This window comes from Myripristis murdjan, chromosome 12 (genome assembly GCF_902150065.1).
Source record: "Myripristis murdjan chromosome 12, fMyrMur1.1, whole genome shotgun sequence".
In the NCBI taxonomy this organism is placed as follows: domain Eukaryota; kingdom Metazoa; phylum Chordata; class Actinopteri; order Holocentriformes; family Holocentridae; genus Myripristis; species Myripristis murdjan.
In genome coordinates, this window is record NC_043991.1 from 16056008 (window position 1) to 16080192 (window position 24185).

General features: G+C 42.4%; 1 protein-coding gene across 49 annotated transcripts in view; it reads left to right on the forward strand.

Annotated features, from left to right (window-relative positions):
• The first annotated feature begins 736 nt into the window (after positions 1-736).
• ntng2b (netrin g2b) overlaps positions 737-24185 on the forward strand; it is a 62440-nt gene continuing 38991 nt past the window's right edge. For all 49 annotated transcript variants that reach the window (XM_030065628.1, XM_030065626.1, XM_030065629.1 and 46 more), the window contains exons 1-3: positions 737-1167; positions 2761-3505; positions 14502-15145. In XM_030065628.1, coding sequence (XP_029921488.1) covers positions 3290-3505; positions 14502-15145 — 860 coding nt within the window. In that variant the 5' untranslated portion in view covers positions 737-1167; positions 2761-3289. The remainder of the gene's footprint in view (positions 1168-2760; positions 3506-14501; positions 15146-24185) is intronic.

Consider the following 24185-nt stretch of genomic DNA (forward strand, 5'->3'; position numbering starts at 1 on the left):
GTTTCAGCACCGCGGACAGCGCACTGCGACCCCGCTGAGGCAACAAGCCCGGCTGCCTCACAGCGTGTCGTTGTGTTTAAACTTGATCTCCTTCACGACACATAAAGTTTGTCATCTTATAAGAAGTTTTGCATTGACACTATTGATACGCTTGCGTGGATGCTTAAATAATAATAATAATAATAATAATAATAATAATAAATCACTACTGAGCGCCAGAGACACCCAAAAAAATCCCTAAAGAGATATTAGAGAAACGGACTATAACAGAAAATTTCCGTCCAACAAAAGCAGTTACAGCTGTTTAAACTCTAAATATGACTGTCCCCCTCTAGCTTATATTCTCGTAAAAGTGTCAAAATAAAAATTCATAATACTGACAATAATATTATTACTAATTCTTGTTTTAATTACAGACGTGGACAGGAAAAGGTGAGAGTGCTGTAACACTTGGTTCCGTTTTTCCGCTGGTCCTTTAAGCGGGGCAGGGTGCAGATCGGACCTGGTGGGGAACAGTTTGGAGCAGGAGCGGAGAGGGGAAGTTGCACCGCCCCGGTTCAGGCAGCAGGGCTGGAGCAGATAAAAGCTCAGATAGTGATTGAAAGTGATGGTAAAAGGATTTAGCCTGGGCATTAACTGAGCGAGAGAGAGAGAGAGAGAGAGAGAGAGAGAGAGAGAGAGAGAGAGAGAGAGAGAGAGAGAGAGAGAGAGAGAGAGAGAGAGAGAGAGGAAGGGAGGAGGGGAGGGAGATATTTTCCATAAAGCTCTTTTTTTTCTCTCTTTCTTTCTGCCCTTGAGCATCCCGGGTAAACCCGAGCTTGTAAAGTAGGAGGAGGAGGAGAAGGGCGGGCACAAGCCTTTCCTCAAAGTCAATATTTCTACTTTTGATACTCCTTGACGCTGGATTTCAGGGCTCTTCCCTACCCGTTTCCAGATCTAGGACACCGATCTACCGTGTGCAGCCATCCTCAGTGTAATAAAAAAGTATCCGGCAGAAGGCAAAAACAAACAGCGAGTCGGGCAGTCAGATAACGGGAGTACAGTGAGCACCGCGACGGGGAACGAGTACAGTGGATGAACCGGAGGATTTTTTGCAGAAAGAGGGGGACGTTCATATACTCCAACGAGGCACAAAGTCCTGATCTTTCTCATGGATGAATGTTATAAGTAAGTGCATTATCTGATACGATAAATGATCTCGCAACAGAAGGCGTTTTGAAAAGCCAGCCAAAACCCTCTTTGAAGTCTGCACCGAGAGCCTTCTCTTGAGTTATATGCAATGTCTGCTCCGCTCGGAAATAATACGAGTGGTCAAAATAGTTTCCGCAGGATTTACACAATTTCAAACGAACGGATTAATAAATTGCATTCCTGAATACGCCTGGCTGAAGCGATGTTGCTCGATCGGATGCACTAGTGTAGAAACTGACACACCCCTAGATGGTTGTCAGTGTCGGGAAATAGCTTTGGTGACTTGAGAACTACGGGCAGGAGCTGAACTAAGTCATTGAGTTCACCAGATTTTATAGAATAAGTTATGCACAGAGTCGGCCAGATGGCTTTTGTCCACACCGGTGACACATCGATTTATAATCAGCCAATCTACACCGCAAAAAATGTCAATCATATCAAGCCATTTTGTCTTGTACTGAGTCTAAAAATATATATTTATGTTGAAACAAGTAAAAAAAATCTTCCAAGTAAGTGAGACAGTTTTTCTGCTTCCAGTGAAGTTTGACTTGCTTAAGCTTTTTCTTTTTTTCTGGAAATGTGACAGCAGGTTAAAATCAAACAGAATAAGTCGTTTTCTATCAGTCCCAAGAAAATGACATTATAGATGCAAGACAATTCTTGAAACAAGATCCTTTGCAGGTGCAATTATATTACTCTGGTGCATTTTTCACAGGTTTTGATAACAACTTTTAAGACAAAATGTAACCAATTAAACGACTCGTTAAGATATTTATTGCAGTGGTTATGACTTTTTTTTTTTTTTTACACGTCTGTCCTCTGCATCCCCAGCAGTGGAGAGATAGTGACAATTACAACTCTTTTACGCACAGGCGGCACCCGGCACCAGCACACGTGTTTTTACGCACAAGGTGGTTTTCAGAACAGGGATTTTCTGTTTGTATGTTAACAAGTAGCCTAACTCTTTGAATTAAATATAATCGAATGCACTACGCCTGTTTCAAATTAGTTGATCGACATTGTGTTTCTCGTAAATTTGTAGGTCTAACACAGTCATGTAAAATCTGCCTGACTGCACTGCATATTCATTTAAAACTTCTATTTTAAAGGCTTTGAAACGATCATTGTAAAGTCTTGTGAAGTTGGGCTGTAGGCAGAGAGTTATTTTATGAGATGAATTCCTGAGCTGTGCAATAATACGATTGTTGGGCAAATTATACTGCTGCAAAAGAAGGGGTTAATGTCACAATTCAATTAAATGACAAAAACGACACTGTCGTGCAGCCCACACACCCACATACATGCTTTGAAGATTTGCATCAAAGTTGTAGACTTTTTTATGCTGGAGAGAAATGCCGTTGTAAATTTCTCACAAGTTTACTTCTGAGAAATATGACAGATGAGGCACAGCATAGCACACCGCTCTTGTGCACGATTTTCACTGTAAATCTCTGAAAAGTAAAGTTAGTTTTTAAATTAGATAAGTGAATATGCCGTGGACTAATAAGGATAAATCACTCATTATGCTCACTCCCTAACTCTCTAACATTTGTCCCCATTTCACCCCAGGACAATCAAAAAACTTGGCCGGTGCACTACATCCAATGGATATACCTGAAGATGCAATAACCTCTCCATCATCCCTGCTGGCCATGTCCGCTGTCTTCGTGCATGACTCCAGGCTCTGAGACATGGATCCGTGTTAATATCTTCAACAAGCCCCCTGCAACATTATGGTTGAAGTGGATGCCAAGATTCATCTCTGTAACATTACACGCCTCCACATCCACCACCCATCTTCCTCTGGGAATCAGCCGTCAAAACAAGAAAGTGTCTTGTTTTCTGGAAGTCGTAAATATTTGTGAAGAGACACACTGATACAGGGTCTTTTTTTATTTATTTCATTTAGGGAGTTTGCCAGCCCGGAGGCTGCTGCCTCTTACCTTCACCTTTCCATTTACAGTACCGCAGTATGGTGGGGGTAGGGATGTTCCCTGTTTCCTTATGATCCCCACCCCATGCGCTTCACCTCTACGTTGAGCTCCGTGGCCCCCCTCACCCTGTGCCGGACCCCACTCCAACAACTCCCCCGCCTGCCATGCTCCTCCAGGCCGTGTTGTTGCTGCTGCATTGCTTGGCCTCGACTCTGGGCCAGTATGAACTGTGCAAGTCCCTGGTGAGCACGGATGATGGCTCGGTATGGGAGCACTATGCCTGCCAGCCAAAAGCCGCATCCATGAAAGATTACATGCGGATCAAAGTGGATCCACCGGGAATCACATGTGGAAACCCACCTGAGAAGTTTTGCACTCTAGTAAGTTCATCCCAACAACTGTACAGTCTAATTTATGTAATTTCAAATAATATAATGTCTGAAAGTTGCTGCATAGTGTGCAAACACAATATTTAACTGAGTCTGTGTTTCTCATCAGCACCACCTTTGCTCTTGTAGGCTCATAGGATCCCATAGCATTAGTGTAGACTACTGTGGTTTTTTCTCATTAAACTATGGTAAATCTTTTGCAGCGGAAAGCTATTATTTCAGAAATCAACAAGGGCACTGGTATACACGTTTACGCTGAATAGGGACAATGTGAGAAGTAATGACACACAGAAAAAAAAAAAACTTCACCTGCTATCTAATTAGTCTGGGTCAGAGTGGGATTTGCATTGTGGAGCGTCCCCAGTTGGTTTCATGGGCTCCAAAAGGGATGACACCAGTGAAATGACTTGGCATGGCTTAACTTCCCTAGGAGAGGTCCGGAGGTGTTGTTTACATTGGTATGGAGTTGGCAGGCTGTCATCCGGTTTGATTTGGGTTTCTAGAGGATTTCAGATTTCGTTTGGTAAAAGGCATGTAGCAGGACCTTTTTAGTTCAAGGACACTCAGGGGTGAGAGGGCGGAAAACTGGAAAACAGTGTGCTAAGCAATAATGTACTCTAGCCTACAGGGCAGTTCCTGTCCTGGATAATGTAGGTTTAATTTGAAAGAGGAGTTATAAAACCACTGTGATATGAACAGGACCACAATTAAGCTTTTCTGTCTTCTTATTCAAATGTTTTACATTGGAGGTATTAGACTACAAGGTTTGACTCACAACATGAGAGACAGCAAGGTTGTTTTCTTGATGTTGTTCAGTTTGCTACTGAGTGTCCAGTCACTGAATTGTCCAGAAGGTGCTAGACCAGTCTCAACAGCCATGAGTCAAAACTCTCAGAAAATGTGTCTCCAGACCAACGGAGAGAGACTGAGACAGAGAGAGAGAGAGAGAGGAAGAGACAGGGAGAGAGCGAGAGTGGGAGATGAGCGCTGTTCATGTCACAGAATACAATTATGTCATGTTGTTAATTAGGTATTTATATTCTGCATGACAGGGCATTTATTATGCGTAGACAGTTTTTACAAACAAACCTCCATCTCAAACATGTATAGGTACTTACCTCTGCACACACAAGTACATACACACAAATACACACACATACACACACATGCACACGCACGTGTGCAGGCCTTCCTCCCTTCCTTTTATTGAGACTAATAACAGTACTTGGGTTCATTTGACAACAGGAGCAGGAACGGATATTGCGCTGCTCGGCTACCTAATGGTTAATGATTTGTTTAATGTAGAAGTAGCGGAAACCACTGACGTCTTGAAAAAGCTTCTCCAGTGACTTCTCTTGAGGAGAGACGAGGGGAGGAAGCAAAAGAGGGGGAGAGGTGAAGAGAGACGCTTGCTGCCATAACATATTGACGTCTGCCCCCTAATGGCCCTGGCCTGGAAACTTCTATAACTATGTTTCTGAGCGAGCAATGATGAAATATTGATGGGCTCCTTAATGGGCTTCCTTACAAGGGCTGGCCAGCGACGCTCCATCGGTAGGATCCAGAATGTGCTGCTAGGCTAAAGAGAGCGCGAGAGAGAGGGCGGGACAGGAACAAGACTGGTCTTAGTCAGCACTTCCACATCGGACAGAGGCTTTATAGTGGAAAGTTCTGCCTCTCCTCAGGTCACCTATGGCTGTGGGGAGTGAAGCAAGCTGCGGTCTAACAGAGTCAAGAAGCTGTGAGATGAAAAGTGTTACTTGAGCTTCCACTGAAAAGCGGAGGATGTGGGAGTCAGTTATTTTTTAAGAATTTTAGAATGATTAATTTGATTGATTTGTTGCTAGCAATTTTACAGAGAATAACCACTGAAGTTCCACAAGCGGTCATGTGATGCAAAAAAATAGAAAGAAAAATTTTTTTCACATATCCCATAGCGAGTCTCCACTTTGTGAGGTTAAGCATCATGGCAATCCCTACATGATATAAATTAGAGCGGACTTGTTACATGTCAAATTGCTCCATCTGCATACACTTAAGCAGAGAGTCGGGGTCACCGCCTGCCTTCCTCCTCTCCTTTCTTTTCAACCCGCCAACTGGGCATGGGTTAGGGTTATTGGTATATACAGATCATTTATTTTCTGGAAAGCAACGTTTTTTTTTTTTTTTTTTTCTTCTTACTTTCGCCTCCGGATTTGGCAGCTTTACAGTTTCTTATCTAATTGGTGTACATTTACATTCACTCATTCAGCAATCCCACAAGTCAAGGGAAAGCGAGGGCACTGAAAAAAAAAGACTGCATTACCCAATGCGCAGAGCTGCTCATCCTTAATAAGACTTGAGACATACTGCGGAAGATGCAGAACAGTTTTTTCCCTCTCTCAGCGTATGAATGCTACAGTGCATTCCTAAAAACTATGGGTGAATTCAGTGTTTGGCTTTTTGATGCTGAGGCATAGCTTTCCCTGCTTGCGTTGGTTTACAGTAGTTTGGTCCGCCTGTCTCCACGGGGATCCATTTTTTTTTCTACTCTATTTATCTCTCTTGTTCCCGGGGAATGCAGCATCCATTCTCCTCAGCCAAACAGGCCAGCATGTTGGCTTCTTTCAACATGACGGGCCCCCACATTCCTCTTTGACAAAGATGCTACTGTCACAAGTTCTCTGTTAGGAGCTTCAGTAGTTTCTTTGTAGTTCATCTGTACTGTAGCTATATGATGTTAGCTAGATGTTGGGGATGATGGAGGAAGGGTGTTGGGGGATGAAGCAGAATGTGGTGCGTGTATGTGTGTGTGTGTGTTGCAGAGAGGGATAGCTAATGATGAGGGAGAGGTGAGGAAGATCCCAGCTTAGCTAAGCAGAAAGATGAAATCAGACCAGTGTTGCACAGTAGTACACACACTGTCGATATGAGGATGCTGCATTCAAAAAGGCCTCACTGTACTGTTGTTTGTTTTCTCCCCAGTTTTGGTTTTGAACCAAAACCTTCAATCAACCATCTCCCTTGGGCTGAGAATAGAGAGCAACTGCATGCAAACTGGCCGCATGCACGTCTACAGAAGTGTACACGATGACGTTAACATGGACGAGTGGGGGTGTGTTAAACATGTGCATGAATTGGCCGCAGTGCATGTGTCAGTAGGCTATGTGTAAGAAAGACAATAACACACCTTCCTGTACCACAACAGATTTGCCCGTTTTAGAAGGTAGAAATCAGCCAGCTCTAAAAATAGACATGAGAAGAGAGAGAAGCCGCGCAGCAGCGGAAGGGGAGCATGCAGGAAGGGGAGGAAGATGGCAGCTGGTAGCGTGGATCAGTGCTTCCCAGACTGGGCCTATAGCCATACTTCATACTCCCTGCTCACTGTAGCCCTGCCAGGCCCGGCCGGCCTGCCCTGCGCAGCAGTGGGCCGGCCAAGGCCATGCAAAAGGGCCGCCCACACCCAGCGGTGGCCCATCCCTGATACATCTCCCTGGGGTAAAAGATAGCCCAGGTAGCCAATGTCCTAATAATACACCCTTGGAGGTGAATTTGGGCACAGCATGAGTAGGTTTGACAGTGCAAGTTATAATTAACGACGGGGACAAAGAGAAAAAGGCAGCTAGAGAGAGTGAGAGAGTGATAGATACTGTAGAGACAGTAACTATGTAAACGAGGAGGAGGGGGAGGGTATAATGATGTAATGGCATAGCTTGCTTTCCCATAAGGACGTGGCTGAATGTGATCTAAGAGTGTTTAGATAGGTTGGCAGGATGGAGGGACAGTTATAAGTGAGACTTATCCCTAGCTGAGGTGATACTAAGGAGGATTGGCCGCAGGGGCTTAGACAGCCTGAGGTGAACTCACATGTTAGCCAACAATCTCGCTTCACCGCCGAGGAGCTGCTATTGATCACTGCTTGCAGAGTGAGATCTTAGGGGAAGAAGCTGTACCACCAATGTGTGTGTGTGTGTGTGTGTGTGTGACTGTTAGTGCACGTCTAACCGGTGTGTGTGTGTGTGTGTGTGTGTGTGTTAGAGAGAAAGTGTGCGGCCTCAACATTTTGATGATTAATATCTCCTACACTTCAGACCCTTTCAGATTCTCAGGGGTGACAAACTGAATGCGAAAAAAAAATACTAGAGAAATATTCCTGAAATTGTGTCGCAACCTCTTTCGGTACAATCCACATCTTAAGTTGTCAAATCTCAAATCGTCAAAGCGAAGTCCTTCTCTTACTCATCAGCCTCCCTTCATTTCCACCTCCTCCTTTGTGATTGATATAGATCTGATAAAGAAAATCAGTAAGGGATAATGACTTTTTCTGTATTTATTCGCCTTATTTGCACTTAATGGAAAAAGCGTCTCTAATATTTTGAACATTCAGTAAGTACAAAATAAAATTAGAGAAGTGAGATGGGCCAGACTTACAATCTGAATGTTGTTTTGACTTCGAATCATCGGTAACCCCACAAACTCAAAATAAAAATAGGTGACTAGGTGAGCTATCAGGGCTTTTGAATGTAAATCCTGTGTTTTTCACACCCTCCCAAATATAATAAGACAGCTAAGTTACACTGGTAGATATTTTACCATACAGAATAGCAGTCGGGTAGTGAAACACAAGCACGGCAGTAATGTAAAGCACATGAGACCGAACTGTTGCTTATTAACATGTTTGTGTTTTACCGTGACCTTAAGAGCAGCGCTGCAAGCAAGTAGGGGAGGGTGTGGTGGGCTGGGTCAGGGGCTTTTGCCGACACTAGGTTTTTAGCCCCATAGAGTCAAGCCATGTTAATGTCACACACTTCATGTTCTTTTTTTTTTTTTTTTTTTTTTTTTTTTTAGCAAAATTCCAAATTATATTACATTCGTAAATTTCCAGTAAAATGAACCTCTATTGTTTTTTGTATTTCATTATACCGCTGTTATTTCATTTATCATCCGGATTTGGGTTGGTTGGACGTAGGCACGTTTTTTTCTGTGTCTCCCGAGTGCATTGTGCCTCTGAATTCAGGGCTTCTGACATAGGTGTAAGAAGGCGGTAAGGATTTCCTGCATTCTAAAGAAGACTTCCTAATATAGCCTGTCCTGGACCAGCTGTGACAGTCTGAGCAGGACAGGTGCTGCTGCTGCTGCTGCTGCTCTGGAGCAGCCCTGTCCCTGTTCTGCCCAGGCAGGAGCACATAGGCATGCATGTGCCTACAGCATACATGCACACACACACACACACACACACACACACACACACTCGGCAACTCATGGGCATTCCTTGGAGAGTGCAGGAGACACATGCTATAATTTACAATGAGGAAACTATCACTATTGCAGGTAATACTAGAAAAGGCAACATATACAGCAGGTCTGTAATTCTATGCATGCCGATGCACTCAGCCCACACACACACACACACACACACACACACACACACACACACACACACATGCATGTGCACACACAGTCTTCACTGAGGGTATACTAACAAGAGCCTCCAGTATGATGGAAAAACTTTCAACAAAATAAAAGATTAACGTTATAAGTGAAAAAGCAATATCCCTTTCTCTTCCCCTCTGTGGCCTTTTTAATGGGAGGGTCATTTCATTTGATGTTTCTCCAAAACAAAATAAATTGTGTTCTCTGAGTGTGGTCTCTACCTTTATTCCCCTTGCTAGCAATATAACTTGGAAACTTCTATAAGTGGAGGAGGAGATGGAGAGGAGAGAGAGGGCAAGGTGAGGGAGGGATGGCTGGAAAATATTTGGGACAGACTGTCGTCATTAAAGTGGGAGAGACAGAGACAGATAAAGAGGAAAGAAAATAAATATGAGCTCATTTTTTCCTCATAATTTATTTCAGTGTTAAGGAATAATGTTAGCTTGCTATTTTGCTGATGGGAAACATTTGTGGGCGACGTTGGAACCTGCGATCAAACGGCAAAAACTGCCATGTTCAAAATTGGTGTTTTTGTAAGATGATTTTAGAAAGATCAAAAAACCTCACTTATTTCTTTAGTCTTGGCTGCATACGTTTCCGCGATCATCCTCAAATGCTGCATAGATAACTCAAAGATGAATCTCTCCCCGTAGCCTTAGAATGGGACGAACTTCAGTGCTTTAGGAGTTATTAATGAGTGTTAAAAATCATATTGTTATTCCCCAAGTGACTAAGGAAGCAGACAAGGTGTTTGTTTAATATGGGACCATTCCTCTCCCCCCAAAAAAACAAATTAAAAAAAAGCACAAAAAAAAAAAACATCCCAAGGAACTCTCTCATTGCAGGGGCATCATGGTGGCTGTTGTCGTGGAGACAGGATCCCAGCGAGGATAATTGCTGGAGGGGCTTAGCAGTGCGGGCCACCTGCCGCAGCAGTTGGCCAGGATCTGTGTACGCTCGCGTGCATGCGTGTTGTGTGTTTGCGGGCGTTTGTGGGTGTGTGTGTGTGTGTCTGTGTGTCCTGGCATGAATATGTGGGCCAGGGCAGAGCGGTGGCAGGAGGCAGAGCGGGATAAGGAGGACAGGGCACACAAAGGGCTTAAACATAACCTCATGCGTCTCTCTCATAGTCTCGCGTAGAGAATAAAATCCTTCCACCCTGTAGTGTGTATCGCCTGTCGAGTAATCCTCCCAAGTTCAGACAGGTCATGGGAGCCGCTGTACTCAGCAGCGCGCAGCTTTTAACCCATTAAACAAAAATCAAGCAATAATTATGCACAGTAAAAGAAAACAGATGCAGATATATACATTGTATTGATCCTTGCTTGCTTGCCTCTGTGCAAGTGGATACATGGAACACACACACAAACACACACACACACACATTTCCTCTCTCTTTTCACCTCTTGTATTCTCTTTGTCGATCTGTTTTTTTTTTCTCTCAGACACAAACCAGGTAAGTAGAAACACTGAGGGAGCTAACCTATATGGAGTTAGTCGTGTATCTGGGACAGTGTGACAGTGATCATTTTCAATAGGATTTGTAGGTCGAAGGTCATTCCCAGAACAACAGTCCACTAATCCACTCCCGTGTGTGTCAACGTGTGTGTGCGCTAAGGTCAGGGGCTACACTAATGGAGGGCACGAAAGCAGCAGGGCCACCATGGTGCTGCTTTAGCCTAAAAGCACTTTCACTGTAAACCCCCCATCTGAGTCTAATTACCGTTTCCTATGGCAGTCGTTTATGAGCATAGTAGATTATCATCGTAAGTGTGTTTGTGCTGACAGTGATCTCTGTCTCTCTGTCTGCGCAAAGGAAGACATTGGCAGAGGTAATTGGGTTATCAGAGAGAGAACAATGCTGCCACGTCTGCCCCGTGAGGAGAGAGATAGATCATCTGTTGTTGGTGGTGTTCAGAGACTGGAGTCTTATTGTAGTATGGAGCTGTATCTTCACATGCACTGTGATCCCATACAGCACCTTCTGTGCTTTCCTCAGCAGCGGCTCAGTGGCTTTGCTTATGTTTGGAGTTTTCCCACTCTGCGGTGTCACCATAAATCAGATGATTTATAATCTCGCCCTCGCAGGATTGTAAGTTTTGCTTTTGTTATTAGAACCACTGGAGTGGTTTTGAGTGACTGCTCCCTCTCCCATGGCACAGTCCAATGACTTTATTCAAAAGGCAGAAACGTCTGGACATGCCGCTTCTTGGCAATAGACGTGAAAAAGTGAACGTTTGCAAAGAGGCTGTGACGCATGATCTGCACCTGCAGCACGCGTTAGGATTGTACAGTCATCACCATGAAGAGGGACACGTTGTTTAAATGCGTAATCTCCAGGTATCCTGCTGTGATCGTGTTTTTTTGTTTTTTTTTTAAATAATGGGCATATTACAGTAAATTAATGTTCCACCAGTTTTCTACAGTCAGTTACTAGACTGGCAAAAAGCTTCTCAGAAGAGTTAAGTATCTTAGCGAAATATCTCCATAGCTGTAATTTAATATAAAGTTGATTTCACAGTAAGCACAAATCTGTGTAAAACATTGGATCCTTTAGTACTTCAGGTTTCATATAATACATCTTATGATTTTTTTTTTTATTTTTTTTTTTTAAGTTTAGATATGCTTTGGGAACCATACCTAATGATCAGATGACACACTGATCAAATGTATTATCAGCTATCTACTGTATGCTGTAACTGCTTTAAATCAGTGTTACACCACGTTACACTTCACATGTTACAACCTTTGGGTAAAGCAAATGACAGGAAATAAAAAAAAAGAATGCAACTGGTTTGTTTAGATTACTGCAGAAATGTATACTAGTTGATGCAAGTATATTATCTATTATCTGTCTGTCTGTCTGTCTGTCTGTCTGTCTGTCTGTCTGTCTGTCTGTTTTTCTATCTGCCTGTCTCTATTTGTCTATTCATTTATTTATGGAGCTGATCACCAAAGGAGAAACTCTCCTCTCTCCTTTAACCTGCTCCTCTCCACAGTGTCAGCTCCCACACACATCACCCTGGAGTAGGTAGGGACTCAAAGCCACTTTGATGGGACAAATGCCTGCTGCCACTTGAGCTTTAGCGCAGGTCTTCTGAATGAAGGACCTGCTTAATACAGCTTATCTTTTTTCCCCCTCATCTCTCATGTACATATCTACAAACAATCTATAATCACTGAGCTAAATCTGTGTTGTATCAGCATCAGCATCAGGGGTGTCAACAGTGCATTCTTAGCAAATAAAACAGTAACGTTGCTCTAGTAATGACAGCTATAAAATTTTATGACTTAAACCCATGTTAGAAAACAGGAGAACAATTTTCATGAGTTTAAGGGAGGAGCATAGGAATTTCACCAGTATTCATGCAATTACGAGATCTTTTAGAATCAAAGTAAGGCATTCTCACAAGTAATTAGTAAACTGTTTCAGATAGCAATGGTGGTTTAGAGATTGGTTTATATTAAAGGTTGTAATAGGTCTATAATGTGATATAATGTAATTGGCTTTTTGAGTAGGAATTAAACATATATGCCATGAAAAACAATGAAGCAAAGCCACTGACTCTGTATGTTAATATTGTGTTGTAAGTTAATATTGTGACAAATTAATGTGGTGACAGCTAATGCAAATAACGACCCGTCTGACACAACGATTAATCTCTGTGAACATTAGTGCAAACAATGACATTTTTGGTGTAATTGGTGTTATGTGTAGGGGATATGATGAGCATTTCAAATGAGATGCAATCTCCAATAGCTTTCGTGCTGAATTTTGCATACATGTGCAGTGTCATGACCTTAACAGACAGTAACTGTTGAAACACAAGCAAATCACAATTTAGTGGTCTAATTAGGTTGTTAAGAGCTGAATTTTCAGAAACGGTTATTATTACTAATCATTTAAATATCAGGATTCAGTTAATAACCATGCTTGCACAACTGTAAATAAATATTTGCTCAAAAAGATAATTATAAGGGCCAGTATACTATTAAGTATCAGATCTCAGCAACCAAAATGTCTTTTGAGCAATTTTGGAGTCGATAGTACTTGTTTCAGGCTTGATCAACAATTCACATTCACTGAATTTGATTGATGATCCAGTCATGCATCAGGAGAAACCGTTGTGATTATATTTTGGATTAGTTGATGTAATTTTTTTTTTTTTTTTTTTTTGTTCGGTGGTGATATGGATGTTAGATGACAGGCTTGTTACAGCCTCTGCAAATGGAGCATCTCTACTCACTGGGTGGATTGAGAGGCACTGATTTGAGATGAGTCTGCAGGAGAGTGAGATGCAGCAGCCTGTGAATGGGGGTAAAGTGGGGTTAGAATGGGAACTGTCCTGGCATCTTTGAAAGCTTTTAAGTGGATGGGATGGGATCCACGATGACTTTGAGAGTGAGTTAGAGCTGGAAACTCTGGAGCTATAGGGTGGAGGAATGTGGAAACTCAGAAACTGGTCTCAGGAGAGGGACTTAAAATTTCTGGAGGAATAGCAGAGCTCTGGATTTATGCCAGGGAGGGACTTGGAATGTTTGGAAAATGGGAGGAATGTGGGATTTCTGATCGCGGAGAGAAACAGGAATCTGATTTCTCTAAAGCACAGGCGCAGGGGAGCCATAACATCTCTGAGAGGAGAGTGGAGGGATTTTTTAGTGCAGGTGGAGAGGGGCCTTTGCCTCTCTGTGAGGAATATGAAAAATGCTGTTATATTCTCTTGGATAAGTCTGTAGAGGGGTCATGACTCGAAAGTCCTGGCATGGCTTGAAGAGGAGGATCAATTCTGCAGAGTTGGAAGTGAAGAAGCCCTCTGCAGTCTATGAGAAGACGGTGATGATGCATGAGCCTCTTGACCTTCACACCTCCTATTGTTATGTTGTTTGGCAACTTTATTTTTAAGCTCCCTGTCCCTCAGTGACTTGGCAAGGAGCTTAGGGCCCTCCTCATTCAGATTCACATCATCCCTTGTGTGAGAAATGTGGATATTCTTGTGGACAGACACAGACACAGTAGGGACAAGTGCACATCTTTTTACATCAGCATTGTATCACATGATGGCATCGAGAGGAACATCCGCAGACCTGGAAGGGAAAAAAAAAAGGAGTAGAAATGGTGATTCTTGCCTCAGGAGTTTTTTTTTTAAGCAAGTTTTTTTATGCCTTAAACACAGCTGCTGATATTGCAAGGGCACTAAGAGTTAGTTGTCAAAAAATCATTTTCAACACAGTTGGACAAGAAATAACAGTGTATGTATTTCAGTTTCTGGAGGCTGGAGACTTTGTAGGTCAAACCACTTAAAATCATCTGTAGGCATTTAAACCGTCTGTGTGACCTGTTAAGTACTTACTGGCTTTCTCTCACAAATTAAATGAAACTACAGTGGTAGAAATTACAAAATAAAAGTCGTTTTAGAGAATATTTCTATTGTGTTATCTGCTCTCAAATAAAATTCATTCTAAAACTTTTTTTTTAAGCCCAAAATGAATTTTGTATGTCAAGTGTTGAGGCTAATCATTACTGCCATTACCAAACCCCTGATCTCTCCTTGCTCTGTGTCCATCCCTCTTGTAGGAGAACCCATACCTGTGCAGTGACGAGTGTGATGCGTCTAACCCAGACTTGGCCCACCCTCCCCAGCTGATGCAGGACCGTGAACGCAGCGGCCTCATCACCTACTGGCAGACAGTCTCGTGGAGCCGCTACCCAGAGCCCCTGCTGGCTAACATCTCCATGTCGTGGAACAAGAGCCTGGAGCTCACAGATGACATCCAGATCACCTTTGAGTACGGCCGTCCTACCATCATGGTGCTGGAGAAGTCCATGGACCATGGACGCTCTTGGCAGCCCTACCAGTACTACGCTGATGACTGCCTGGATGCCTTCAACATGCCACCCAGGCGTGTCCGTGACCTTTCACCCGCTAACATCACACGGGTCATCTGCACTGAGCAGTACTCACGCTGGGTAGGCTCTAAGAACGACAAGAACGTGAAGTTCGAAGTGCGGGCTCGCTTCGCTGTGTTCGCCGGAGCTCGGCTACAGAACATGGACAACCTGTACACTCGCATGGAAAGCATGAAGGGATTGAGAGACTTCTTCACCTTCACCAACCTCAGGCTTAGGCTGCTCAAGCCTGCCCTCGGAGGCACCTATGTCCAGAGAGAGAACCTCAGCAAGTACTTCTATGCCATCTCCAACATCGAGGTACCCGCCAGGTGAGGGGTGATGACTTGAGTTTCAATTAGGGATGCACGTTGAAAATATTTCTCTTCACTTTCTCGCACTCACTTGCATTCACTTTCTTAATGTAAAGCACAATATTCACTGGCATTCTACCGAGCGTCGTAAAACAAGATATTTAGTTCAAAAGAGGCATTATCTAAACATCTGATTTACACTGACAGACATATTAGAGCAGTGGCGGCAATAATCTGAAACTACCAAATCAGGATATGACAGCTGTGGTGCTTTAATTAAATAATAATCAAGATTTGAAAAATTTTGCAACACTCTTGTGTCTCCCATGTCTTCGCTGACACTAAACAGCACTTTTCTAATTTAATTTTCTGTCTGATTTTCAGTGTCAGTCAGCTGATGTGAAATGTTCCCCGTGGTAATGCTTTTCTTTAGTTGAACATAGTACCTTTCCACCAAAATAAGGCCTATTTGCAAAATTAAAACGACAAGAATACTAGAATAAATTGTCAAATTTGATAAGCATCACTGATGTGATATATACTGAAAAAAATAATCAATTGTTGATTTGTCATCAGCGTACAGAGATACAATAATGTTGCATACCAGAAAAATTAAATCTGTCCTGTTTTCTTATTGGTGACATGGCTAGGCTGGATTTTATTTTGGTATACTGGTGCCACAGAGAGTGAATGCTTTTAATCTGACAGATGAGGAAAACTCTGGCTAAAAACATGCCCTATGTTCTGGTGATTACGGTACCATACTGTAACGTGTACAGTCATGCACACACACACACACACACACACTCACATACCCAGCCTAATCTGAGGGCTTTTACGGTGACCCTCTCTTTCTCAGCGTGTATCCTAGTCTCCCTGTCGCTGGCCTGTGAGGACAGTGATTAACGACATAAACAGACGGCCTCGGTGGTCTAACGTAAACCGCCATCCACATTCTACAAGGGGAGCCGGGAACCCTTACATGGCAACTTTGTGACAGTGAAGGATGGTCGAGCTGTCACGCGCCTGCTTAGCATCAACAAGCCATCTCTCCTACCTTTCAGAATTATTATTCCAATCAATACGGCAGGCTGACATTTGAATGGTATTTAACATCCTTGTTGGGATGGCTTGGAATGGGAGGATGGAGCGATGAATTTGTGTGTGTGCGTGTGTATGTGTGTGTGTGTGTGTGTGCAGCGGTGTTGAATAGGGGAAAGTGAAAATGTGTGAGCGGTTGAGAGAGGTGTTGGTTGATGTGGGCGTCTGTCTGTGCGTGTGTAGGGTGGGGATATGGGGGGTGTTTGATGAGGTCCTGAGTGGATGCTGACACAGCACACGCACACATGCACACGTACACACACTGACACACACGCACACACACACATAGCCCTCTGGCGCTGAGGAAAGGGCCTGCAGGTATTGATCACAGGCACTTTTCAGGCTCAGCACGGAATCAGAGAGAGAGAGAGAGAGAGAGAGTTAGAGAGATCAACCCAATAACCTGGAGGTAAAACAGTCCATGGCCACGCCAGAATCTCCACCAAAACCGATAACTTTAATAATCAGCCAGCCCTGTTTTGAAATATTTTTACTTATTACTTCACTCAGTAGTCCACAAGTGCACCACATCTAAGAATCTGTCCTCTGACTCAAAATCCCAACTGTGCTACTATGCTTGAAAGACCCCTGTTCACACTGTAAAGCTCTCCAAACTTTCGCTTCATGTTTCAACTTTCTGAATATACATCCCCTAATTTTTTTTTTTTTTTTTTTTTTTTTTTTTTTTTTCCACTGTCTTACCCATCCAGAGGGCTTGGCTGATGGCTGACGGCTGGTGGCAGGCAGCTGGTGATAGTGTCAGTATGTGCTGGATCTGGTATCAGAGGACCCAAATATAGCCTAGTGGAGATGACTGAGGCCAGTCCGTCTTCCGCCCTGGCCACCCACACCTCCCGTAACATAATCACTAATCAATAAGTTATTCTGGGCAGCCAGCAGGAGTATTAGGTGATGGTGGTGGGGGGTCCTCAACAGTACAGTACAATCAAGAGTGTCTGATGCTTACGGCTGGGAAATTGATTTTGGGGGGCCAGACGATTAGTCAATGTTCCCAGGACAAAAGGCTAAGCTATTTCATCTCATTTCATCTGGCCTTAGTAACATATTGGGATTTCCAATGCTTAAAATTTGAATAATGAATATTCCACTCCACTGTTGCTCCGGTGGGGATGGCGCAGTGAAATGGGTTTTATATGATCAAGACCGAGTGGCAGTGTACTGCAGGTCGCCACGGTAATGAGATACGCTAGTGCTATCGATGGGGAGAGTGTTGTAGTCACTTCCTGGCCGTATTGTATGTCCCCAGGCCTCTAGCTATGGCTCTCTGGCTGAACCCAGTTAAATGTAATGATTATTAGTTAACTGTTCTCCATGAGCTGGGTTGAGCCTGGACAGAGAGAGAAAAACAAGCCCTCTTCTCATTAACCAGGATAAGATGGAAACTCTTTGGGCTGTGTCTCTTTGATCTGATGCTGCACTGTCAGAATGACTGGCTGTGCTGTAAAGAGCTGGCGCAGGTATGCGGGAAGCCAGGTACTCAGGGCTAAATAGTGCTGCTTTATCAATAAATGCGTAACCTGATAGGCCATTAAGTGCAAACGCAGGCAAGCAAGGTTTGACGGGAGGAGGGGTGGTAAATTTAGATTTGTGGATGTGCTGAAATCACTCAGCAAACTGGATCTCAAACAAGTTGGGAGAGGGCATACAGGATAGGGGACAGCCAGAGGTGGAGCAGGGATTTAGAGGGGGGCAGAGAGAGGATGAGGTCAAAACAGAGGGAGCAGAGGCAAGGTCAAAAGGGACAGAGTCGATAGAATATTATTCTACGATTCAGCATCACTCACTTTGTGTTGCAAAGTTCTGCCAAGGTTAACTGTAATGAGCTACTGTATAGCCTACAATCTAAACTCTGGCCAAGGTGTTTTGTGGTCTGAAAGCCTTAGGCTTTATGCTCATTTTACAGGCTATAGCCTACGCTTAGATGTGGCCATTTCCATATCACTGATGGGCCATGTGAAAGCCATCACCAACGATCAAAGACAGCATAGCAATGCCTCAGCTCTCTATCATCATTTACATCAGTGAAATCATATTCTCAGGGAGGCTTCACTCATAAGCGGAGCTCTCAGATTCACTCTCATCCGTTGCTCCCTCATCTCTCCATCGCTGCTCCCTTGGTCCCATCTGTCAGCAGCTCTTGGTTGGCCTGCAGTGTGGACTAGAGCGGACTGGTGGCTAGCCTGTAGTCTGCATTATGGATTAGGACTGGGGTCATGGATTGGGCCTTTTTAATGAAATAAGCAGCAGGTCGTGCAGTGGGTCTTTATAATGGAATAAAGGCAAGGCTGTAAGTCCAGGAAGAGCCACCTAAGTGGATTACGGCTAAGACGGAGGGAAGGAGATGGAGCAGGATGAGGAGGAAGACAAAGTCTGCATAGTTTTTCCTCTCCTCGCTGGTAATCGCTATAGCATCAGGTCCTTTAGTGCCTCAGACTTCTCAGTTTGATTTGATTGGCCGGCAGGGGAGAATGACATTTAAGAAAAGCCAAGTACCCAGTTGGACTGTCCCTTATTCTGTCAGCTGTGTGAGGGGTGAAGAAAAAAAAATGCCTCAAGGAGATTCTTCAACTGTGCTCAAGAGTTGCGTTTTTAAAATATCTCATTAACACAGCTGTAGATCAGGCACAACTCGTGTAATAAAATCTTATTACACAATGCTCTCCTGGTTAATAATTGAATAACTGTATGAATGATTGAATCAATAATTGGCATCACAAATAACTTATGCATGAGCAACATGTCAGCTATTAGAAGAATAACACTGTCACACAGGGGTGTCACAGTGGGGTCCAAAAATTCAGTCCACTACCGAGAACTTTGTTCCATTATTGATCAAAAACACATCACATTTTTATTTGAATGATATCTTCTCAAACAAGATTACATAATTTTTTCACTAGCATGAGTCAAAAAAGTTTGTTAGTATTTACTGAAAGTATAAATTTCTCAATATTTGTTTGGAACATTTTTTAAGGATTTGTTTTCCTCCTTTTTGGCATTTTAGCTTTATTTGACAGTCACGGTAGAGAGAGACAGGAAAGGCAGAGGGGATGACATGCAGCAAATGGCCTGAGATCAGATTCAAGCCCGAGACGGTGCGATCAGGACTCAGCCTTAACACATGGCACATGCTGTTACCCGGCGAGCTACCAGGGCGCCCCATTTGTTTGGTACTTTGGTGGTAGGCCAAAACATTTTACACCGGAGAATACATTACACAGGAGCATAGATCTGTTAATATTTGGATCAGATATATTGTTACAAGTAAGCATAGCAGGAGGATACAAACGCTGGAGAAGAGGCAGGCAGGCAGGCTTGCAGAGTGGAATATAGTTAATATCAATAAAGCAGGTTGCACACAGAGAAACAGGCAGGCATAAATTAACACACGATGAACCAACAGGAACTTGAATCAGAACAGAGCCTAAATACAAACTGAACTGAGTGGCAAACGGGACACACCTGGAGAGGGGGGAGGGACACAAGGCTGGGGGGAACAGAGGATTGGCTGAAACACAATGAGGACAGGCAACACAAGGGCAGGCTTAATGAAACAATGCAGGGACAAAATGAACTCACGATGCAAGAAACACTAGGGAAATGAAAGGTAGCATGCACAGTGAAAAGTATTAAACCAAAACATAATAATGGACAGCATAATGGACCACATACAGAAAAACAAAACCAGAAAACCAAACACAAAGTCCATAAACCATGAATCCATGGCAGTATATGGTGACACCACAGTTTGAGAATATCAAACGCTGTGCAAATGAGATATTCAGGTATATTTCAATTTCATGAGAGAGAAAAAAAAAAGAAAAAGAAAGATTTGCATCAGTTTTCCATAATGCATTCTTGAATGACAAGTGTGAAATGATTAAAAAATGTATTACATGTTGACAAATGGATAAACAAACACTGTTCTTTCTAGTGGGCTTTTGGACTTGGCTGTATATATATAGAGGTTAGTCAAAATAGCAACTAATCACTAATCCTTGCTCTTTTGTAACTGCCCAATAACAGGATTTGTTTGCATCTCAGAGGAAACACGTGCACTTCAGCAAGAGACTTTTAAAATGTCACCATAAAAAAGGAACAGACATTACATCAATCAAAATTAAGGCTGCTTGGTAAGATAAAAGTTGGATGTAATTATACTGTGGGTGCAATTAAACAGAAAAACAGTCCTGACCAGAAACAGAAACATAAAAAAAAAAAAAAATGCAGCTAACTCATACATCTGTGATCGACATCTCTAATCGACTCTTTAAAGGAAAGCAAGCTCTACCTAAGTCTGACGAGGAGGAGCGCTTGGTTCGTATAATGTGGTGCGCCCACCTTCTATCACAGGCTACCCATAATTAACAGAATAATGTACATAGTAGACAATATGCAAAGTTTCTAAATCTAGGTTAATGCTTATAGCTGTGGTGGTGTAAGAGTAATAGACATTTAGCTTTAAAGGGTGAAAGGCCTCTAGCTTTAGGGAATTTCATCTGTTGTTTACACTGTGGCTTATAATGTGATTACAGCGCAACCATCTGGCTAGGTGGGGCTGTGACTCTTGAGGGACAAGAGGGACCAACCTGTCCAATAACATGGCTCAAAAAAAGAAAAAAAAAAAAGAAAAAAAATAACAATGCCCATATGCAAATTAATATTTTACTTGTGCATGCATACAAAATTCAATGACATTAGAGATGCATTTTTGGCATTAGTTGTGTCCTCTGCTTGTTAAAATACTTTTAAAGACATTTTCCCACACCCACCCAAAGAGTTAAATCCAATTTTTTTGATGGGCCACGCCTGCTGAAACTTCACTGGCAAAAATCAGCTAAACTTTGAAATCTATCAGAACACCGAATTGTACTTTTGTTTAGCTCGGTCCGTCGAGGGTTCCTGCAAATTGCTGCAAACTTGTGAAGGAAGAAATGTCAAAAATTCATTTTTTAAAAGAAAAGAAATGCACACAATTCAATATGGCAGACATGAGTGGTCCCAGTGGCCCAGTCTGGGTGTTAGTCAGACTCAGTGTTGGCATTACGGCCTCCTGCGAATAAAGCATGGATGTATTTGATTATAGCGCCACCATCTGACCAATTAGGGTCATATTTGTTGTGAGACAAACCAACATCGCCATTTGGCCCAATGCCTCATCTCAATCATGTACAATCTCATAGGAAACTGCAAAAATGTGGGAAATAACAATAACTACTACTACTACTAATAATAATAATAATAATAATAATAAAAATGATGATAATGATGATGATGATGCTAATGTTTGATAGGCCCAGCTTTGTCTAAAGTGCTCCATCTCTTCGTCAGCCACAAATTATTTTCCAGCACTGAAAACGAGGTTGGAATAGAGCTGCTGATATAAATGCTAATGTTATTTATGAGTGTTTCTACATGGTCGTGTTGTTTCTTGCCTGCCTGTCTCATTTATCTGTTGTGTGTCTGTGCATGTGTCAGAGCTTCTCTCAGTGCTATCCCGGCCACCCTGCTGAGAGAGCTAATGTGCTGAGAGGTTTAAGCGCTCCATCTCCATCTCCTCGCAGACTCGAACAGACTTGCACCAGTAAACTTTCCTGGTGTTTATTAACATGCCGTAGAAAGTGAACGAGAGGGTGATAGGTAGTTGTTTTTATGCCTCTATATGTGTTCCCGTCAGGACAGCCGGTGCAGTGTTGTTTACCTTCAAATGATAGTGCTGCTTACCCACAAATTCCTGTACAGTAATTTAATTTTAGTTTCTGTTTTCACAAATTACAGTAGCACTCAATATTTGATTAGGATATTTTTTGCCTAGTGGAGTGTGCAGATTTTATTTTCTCTAAATTTTAGTCATGTATTAATTATAAATGAGCTGAATCCCTGTTTTTGGCTTAAAAAAAAAAGTTCTCAAAGGGCCACTTGAGAGAGATTTTTAGGGCAAATATATACAAAGCCTCAAGAAAGTGTTTATGAGTGTCTCTCAACTAGATCTGCGAGGCTATGGTTACATGTGTCAGTGTGATTTCTGAGCATGATCTTAGAGATCAGAGTATGTGAGATCACATCACTGAGCATTTGGCTCAGCATGTGTCTCCCATAGTTCCCCTTGTTTCATTGCATTGCTCTTATGTGCTTTGTGGTTTGTTTGGGTGCAGGCTGTGCTGAATTCCTATCATAATGCCAGCCAGCGTACTTTGAAATCTCCAGGGTTCCCGCAGTTCCCAATCTTGATCATCCTTGAAAGTTTTTGGATTTGAGAATAACATAAAAATAAAGCCTTAAAGTTTTTTTGAAATTGAATGGATAGATGTGAAAATAACAGATTTTCCATTAAAATACAGTGCTCAAAATTATCAATGAGCTTCATCTCTCTAAAACTACACATCCTCAAAAAAAAAAAAAAAAAAAAAAAAAAAAAAAAACCACTGGGATGGATTATTATGTTGATAAAGTAGCAATTTTGAAATGAATGGTTCCAACATGATTTCTTGACCTCTGTGACCAAAACACTGACTTATCCCAAAACACACCAATGCTGAGTCCTTGCATTTTACCAAACAAGACACTGAAAGTCCTTTACAAGACCTTGAATATGATCCAAGTGAGGTTGTGACCCCTGGGCAAAATTTGATTTGGGGACTCATAGGCCTGTCATTTAATACATCATTGCATAAACAAATTAATGAAATTATATTGGAATACCAAGAGCAACTTGTTCTTGGCCATATTCGCAGCTTGTGGCAAGAAGAGCAGGCATGGCTGGATCAGGGTTACTGCATACAAAAGCCTAAATCTAAGTCTGAAACTTGGTGTCAGAAACATTCAAACATATATTTAGATTTATATTTAAATAAAACTAAAAGCTAAACCTGGAGAAATAAACCAATAATTGCTTTCAAAGTAAATAGAAACTCCTCTAGTAATGAACTCACATCAACTAAATACAGCATGGCCACACACAACTTTTGCAGAACAAAATGAACTGAAAATAGCTTAAAAAAATTAATTAATCATATAGATAGATAGATCGATAGATAGATAGAGATTAGACATTGATATAGGTAGAGATAGAGATAGAGATAGAGATAGGGATTATTATGCTGCACTAATAATAGCAAATGTTATTTGAATACTAAATGAAACTGATTAAAAATAAAATTAGACCTCAGGGAGACTGGCTAGTTAGACTCAGAGAGCCGGTTCCCTTTAGAGCTAAATATGGTTGTTGCTCCTCGTTGTGGTGGTTAATCCAGTCAAGTTCACACTGAGGATGATTTCGGACTGGAGCTTGTGTGGGATAAAGAACATGGGTGACTCCACTTAATAAGTTCAGTTGTCGAGCCCTAGGATGCTAATGTGCACGGGGCCTCACCGGCTTACAGCAGCTTGATTTGTATGTTACGAAGATCTGTTATCGGATGACAGGAAGTTGAAGCATGAATGAGCATGACAGGGCAGATACTGAGGAATCTCTCTGGTCTCAAGGCTTGGCCATCTTCTCCTCCGCTGGATAATCAGGGATAACAGATGCTGCTCATCCGCCCCCTTTTCTGAGCCTCCAGTCTTTTTGTGTCTTGATTATCCACATAGAGTGACTTTGACTTTGCAAACTGTCACACTGGTTTTGAATTATGCCATAGTTTTCTTTTGTGTCCTTTGCAGAGTGAAGGTGAGAGGATGGGAGGTATAAGCCTGGATCAGGAGGAGAGAGAGAGGGAAAGAAAGAGAGGCAGATGATGGATTAACTTCTAGTTTCATGGGACTAGCTGGGGTGTGTGATTTTGTGATGAATGATGTTAGGTGTGATGCTCTGTAAATATTATTCCACAGTTCACACAGCTACCACAGAGCATAGTCACATAGTCTCCCTTTTATTCTCCGTATTTTCCGTTCTCAGTCGAAAAGCGCTTTCACCCCCTGGCTTTCTGGTTCATGA